The sequence below is a fragment of the Taurulus bubalis genome, assembly GCF_910589615.1.
Source record: "Taurulus bubalis genome assembly, chromosome: 15".
In the NCBI taxonomy this organism is placed as follows: Eukaryota; Metazoa; Chordata; class Actinopteri; order Perciformes; family Cottidae; genus Taurulus; species Taurulus bubalis.
The window spans coordinates 18,200,954-18,206,953 of NC_136603.1; the positions used below are offsets into that span (position 1 = coordinate 18,200,954).

General features: G+C 41.6%; 1 protein-coding gene across 2 annotated transcripts in view; it reads right to left on the bottom strand.

The window, feature by feature from the left end:
- The window catches only part of slc4a3 (solute carrier family 4 member 3), a gene marked incomplete at both ends in the record, with an annotated part of 41,188 nt that extends 36,324 nt beyond the window's left edge, over positions 1-4,864 (bottom strand). Inside the window, one exon of one of the 2 annotated variants that reach the window (XM_079231344.1) lies at positions 4,805-4,864. In XM_079231344.1, the coding sequence (XP_079087470.1) occupies positions 4,805-4,858 (54 nt within the window). The remainder of the gene's footprint in view (positions 1-4,804) is intronic. The other variant, XM_079231343.1, reaches the window with a different exon arrangement.
- Between the last annotated feature and the right edge of the window lie 1,136 nt (positions 4,865-6,000).

The following is a 6,000-nucleotide window of genomic DNA, read 5'->3' on the forward strand; positions in this document are numbered from 1 at the left end:
CAGAGTGCTGCATTAAAATATTCATCATGTGCTGACTAATATGGAGAAGGGTGTTTGCCTTGTTTGTCAAGATCAAATGGCTCCACACAACAAAAACACTTCTGGAGTGAGGGCATATTTGGGTTATTCATGTCTATTGAACGCATCCAGGGGAAAATGCTACTAGTGACGTAGTGTAAGCAGTGACAGTGGTGAAGAGGAGTTTCGGTGGGTCAAACAAACACAGGACTTTGTTGTTGAGTTATTGTGAAGTTAGGTTTGTGACGTATTTACGTATTATACTTTAATTACGTACTTATTTTTACGCCGACCATGATGTTTCTGAAACTAAGAGCTTTTGTTGCTTGAAGCTAACATTACTTGCTGTTGCCTAAACCTTTAAATTGAATTAACCGTCCAACTGCTTCATTGTATTGCGCTGAGGTCATGGTCATTCACATATCTCTGTTAGATTAAGTTGCCCATAAACCGGCAGACCATCTGACCAATGTAATAAGCCTCTTCCACTGTGCCGAACCCATCAGAGTACCATTAAAAATACATGCTGAGCAAGTTCGCTGAAAAACCTCACTTATTTTTCTACATATAAAATTCGAATATTTATGCTGAAAACTGGAAATATTGTATCTGTATTTACCGTGCAAGAAATCTGGAATATTTACTGAAATACACTATTGAAACAATCGACATGAAAACCCAGAAGTGCACGCCCCCTGACCGCTGTTCGGGTCTCGGTGCTCGCCACACAGTGTCTTGCTTCGCGATATTTGCAATGTTTTTTCTAGCCCTGTTCCAAACAAAGCAAAATAAAGAGAAGGCAAGCAGAGGGCAGGGACTCCACAGATACAGACACCACCACCACACACTTCTAGTTCAGAGACGAGAGGGATTTCGAGGGATTACTTCTGTATGAGTCATACATTGAGAGGAAATATCCTACCCAGTCTGCCTTTAATTTCCCCAGGTAAAAGCTCTTTTTTAAGCCAAGAAGGCGACAATAAAGTCATTTTAAAAAGTAAAAGCATCGACCACACATGCATAGCCTTGAAACTTCACAAGGAGTATTAACTTCTAACGAATGTCATGTATAGCAATTTCTAGCTGTGCTTCGGTTTACTTTCAAAGAGCTCTGTACACTACCTGCTCTGCACCAAACAGAAGTCCTTTAGCATTTAATACCGTCAGGAGTTATTGGAGACCAAAGCTAAAAGGAGAGTGAATGTCTTGCATTCATCAGGTGGCCAGAAACGCAACTCAAGAGGTTCCCTGTGGATCAACCTAGTTTAATCAAGTAAAAGAAAGTTGTCTCTATCTTTCTGCCTCTAGACTGTTGTGTGTTACAGTTTGATAGTATGTCACTGTATGTTCACTATACACAGCTATATTCCCAATTGTAAAATCCAGTGCCAGGAGAAGAGGACCGTATAGTGCTAGAGAGTCAGTATAAAACGTGACACGTGAAAATTCAGGCGGATGAGAATATGCAATCAGTTTGTTTGCCTCTTCATATTATGCCACTTTCTGTTGCTTCCTGCTAGTTTTTCACTTAGTTTAAAACTGCTTCCCACTCCCCTCATCCCTTCATCCTGGCATCAGTGATTAAAGGAGCTGGCACTCTTCCCAGACAAACAAATCACAACTAACATAAATATCAGCATCAGTGTTTTGCTTTTCCCTTTCACCACACAGCTGATGTTTACTAACCATTTTTTCTAAATGTTCGCCTCACTGAATGAAGTTTGCCTTAAATATGGTCCAATCACACACAGAAACGTCTGACTACCGCAAATATTGCTGTTACCTCCTTTGCACTTCTAATCTGCCATCAAACAGCAGCGACACAAAGAAGCCAGATTCAGCAGAGCAGATTCTCCTCAATCATCACCCTTTAATAATAACAATAATAAAATAGATAGACATAAAATGCACATTACAATTCGGAAAATAAGACCTATTTCATGAAGCTTTAAATTGGGTTTTACTATGGTGACAATGTATCTTATGGCAATGCAACTTGTAGTAGCTCACAGTCATAATCCAGCACCTACTGTCTCAATTGAAGCCCATCTTCATCACACATACGATGACCAAAGCCACCAACACCCATAAGAGGATCTCTTAAAAAAAACTGCAGCTGACGTAAGCTGGCAGCAGCTGGTGATGTTTCTGTGGCAACCCACACTCAGCTGGGCCACATGGGTTTGCTTTAACATCCTCCACACACACACATACCCTCAGATCAAACTACCGTAGAAAACTAAAGTAAAGCCAGTCAGAGTTGAGAGTGACATCGATCATTTTAAAGAGGTAATGCTGCAAAGAAGCTGTTCTGTATCTCTATGGATGCTGTGTGTGTGTGTGTGTGTGTGTGTGTGTGTGTGTGTGTGTGTGTGTGTGTGTGTGTGCGTGTGTGTGTGCGTGCGTGTGCGTGCGTTGCAAGTAGAGAGTGCACAAGTAATTGAGGGTAGGAAATTGAAGGGTCCATTTATGTAGCCAGGCAATCAGCCTATTATTTCTTTCTAACCAGTGTCACAATATGCTATGCACACTGTGGACGACATGGTCCCCACTGTGCATAATGACACATCACCTACTTAGTTGGCGGGGATTTTTCTCCCTTAGAACACAGGCTAATAGCTAGGGAGCATTCTGCTATGCAAGGCATGAGCATTTTCCACAGACCCATGTGTGACTCATCCCTTTGTGAGACACTGGAGGGGTGCGAATCAGTCCTGAAGGCATTTCAGTGCTTCTTTCAACCAAAGACACATATTTTAGCCAATCCATGACATGATTGACTTTCAATTTGATTCTTTTTGTTGTTGTTCTTCAGCAACTACAGTATGCCATTGTTAAACAATCAGGTTTTGATAGTTATCTTGGTATGGATATATACAATATGATTTCGAAGTTCGAAATCGAAAGCTCAGTCCAATCATTTTTCAATTTAGAATCTAAATTGTGACACCCTTACTCATTATACTTTCAAAACCTTAAAATACTTCTTTGGGGTAATGTGTGAACTGCTCAGTCTCCCCAAGAAAGTTTATTCTAAGGTGCTGGAAAGGAGGTTGTTGAACCTTAGATACAGGCCAACCAATTTGGATTCTGTCCTGGCCATGGAATCGTCAACTAGATCTTTAAAGTTACCAGACTGTTGGAGGGGCCCATTGAGTTTTGTGAACTTGGAGAGGTATTGGGATAGGGCTTACAACACTATATAATATGGAGTGTATTGGTATGAGGTATTCTGTCTTTCTGTGACCAAAGTGAGAGCTGTGTTCGTATACTCGGCACAAAGTCAAACATACTTCTAACAGGTGATGGCTTCCGCCAGAGTTGGCCCTTGTAATCAATTCTGTTTGCGATTTTCATGAACAGTATCTCAGGGTGTGTGTGAGGGGAGTGTCCGATTTGGTGGCCTCCGAGTCTTTGCAGATGATGTCGTTCTGTTGGCTTCAGCAGACTGTGACCTTCTGTCCTCACTGGGGAAGTGTGCAGCCGAGTGTTAAGTGGTCAGATTTAGTGTAGTTAGATTTTCAAGTCCAAGGTCATGGTTCTCTGCCAGAAAATGGTGGATTGAAGCTCAGATATCCACAAGAAGCTTGGAGAAGATCCTCAGCTTCTTAGTGTAGAAAAGCGGCCAGCTGAATTTGTTCAGGCATCTGATCAGAATGCCTTCTGGATGCCTGTCTATCAGACACAGAATACGCTGGCATGTTTATGGCATGGATTATTTCTGCTGTGGTCTAGCAATATCTGGGTGAACTCGGTTTCTTATTGTCAATAAATGTCAAACTAATGATAAAAACATTAAGCAGACCTTGTTTAAATTTAAGCAGTCTTGTTTACAGTATTGCAACTACATCAAAAGTGTGTGAAACAGACCATATGTATGATATTTATGATACACAAACTGTTTTTATGGGCAGCACTGGCCTGAGGGTTACAGAACAGTTACAGAAACATGCCTCTTTTAGAAATACCAGCTCCAGCTGGGAAAACACCTGATTAGTGAAACAGGAAACACTACATAAAAAAAAGTGTGTTACTGACCTACCATATACCAGCTATTTGATAGCTGATTGATGTGAAAATGTGAAATTAATGTTTGGAATATGCAGCATTAAGGTACTACTAAAAAAAGCATCTACTCCAGTTATGAAGGATTCTTTTCCTGGCTCACTGAGAGTGACTCTATCAAAAGTCAAACTCAAACCATTTTTTTATCTTTACGATGCCAGTCAATTTCCAAATTGAACTATTAACCCTGCTTCATTTCCCTTACTTTTACATAATGCAAACCAGCACGGCCAGCTGAAAATAAAATATCATGTAATTTTGTTTGCATTAAGTGGTTTTGCATACCGCAGATGGTGTTTGTCTGTCTGCTTACAGTGAAACATATTATTATATTCTTCTTGAGTTTCTGTTCAGGGAATTGTTTGACATTTTGGAATGCACTTTTTTAGAGAAAATCCATGAACGAACAGGACTAATTGTACCAGCATTTCCTTACTTGCTACTGTTCTCACTCACCTAGTTGCTTGGCAGAGCTCTAATTAGGGCAAATTTAGACCAAACTGAAAGCTGTTGGCTTTTTCACTAGATTATGCCATTCTGAACACCGGGCTGGATGGTTAATCCTCCTGAGACGGCTGCTGGCCAAAAGGCAAAAGTCAGACATTGAAGTAATGTACAGTGGGGTTTATTTAAAGATGTTTGGTGTGTATTTTCTTACGTCCATGTTTCATATCTTCCGTGTACAAGGTTAGATTATAGAAACGTCGAAAGTAATTCTTACCTGTTGCAGGTTGACCAACACATCTATCTCTGGGGCATGACCTCCTGTAGCCATGGGGCCTGGCCTGCAGCCAGTGGGTGAAGAATAGTTTGATGACGAGGTCAGGGGCCTGCAGGAAGGACGGCTAGTGTGGCTGCAGTAAAACTAAAGAGAGAGAGAGAGACTGGGGATGGAGTTGCTGTGGGGAGGAACGGGTCTGGACGGACAGTCTTAAAGGTGGTGTTGGGGTCGGGTGGGGTCAGTGCTGTTGGGAGAGGGGAATGAGCCGGAGCGAGAGGGAGGGAAAGATGAGGTGCAGAACAGCAGGAACCTGGGGGAGGACGAGGATCAGCCCTTCTCTTTCACGGCTGCGGATCCAGGAAGCCTTTGGGGTGGCATAACCTGCAGGAGAGTGGACAGGAGAGACAAAGTTACCAGTCGGGTATGAGGAACATATCAGCTGTTGCAGAGTAACCAAACTAAAGTTAGTCAAATAATCAACACATTTTGAGAAATACAAGTGAATAGTAATGTTTAAAGTGAATAGCTACAATCCTGTCAAAATGCTTTAAATATCGAAATGTCAATATGTCAGTTTGTCACCTTTGCAAATGTCGTCTTTCCTGCTCTCCCCCCATAAGATGGGATATGTGTGTTTTTGTTAAATAAATAAATCGGGTATGAATCACTGGTTCCCTGTCGTGTTTTTATCAGCTGCCATGGAGACAGAGAGGGTGCTGACATGCAACAAGAGCCCCTGTCTGGACTCAAAGCGAGGGTCTTGTGGTCACCCCCACGTCACCCCTGCTGCCGTCATACCGTACTTGACTTCAGGGGGACATTATACTTCTCGTTTCTCCGTGGAGGAAAAGGTGAACATGATGCATTGATCTGAATTACAGTTATTTTTCACATTAGATCCTCTAGATGTACTACTTCAAACAGCAATTGAAAACCAAATTCTCATTATGTTCTCAGCATGTGCAAACTAGTATTGGTAAAAACAAGTGCTTTATCATTCCTAATTTCAAAATGATTTGTTGGTTGGGAACCAGAATCACCACTTATTAATGAATGTCCTTAGTTTACTACCGCTATAAGCAGTCCAGAGAGCCATATTGAGAATGAACTTGGCGTTCTAAATCTGGCTGGTATCCCAAGCTTGAAACACAGCCCGTGAGCGACAATAAGTCATAGTCTGTGTTGTTCAAGTAGCT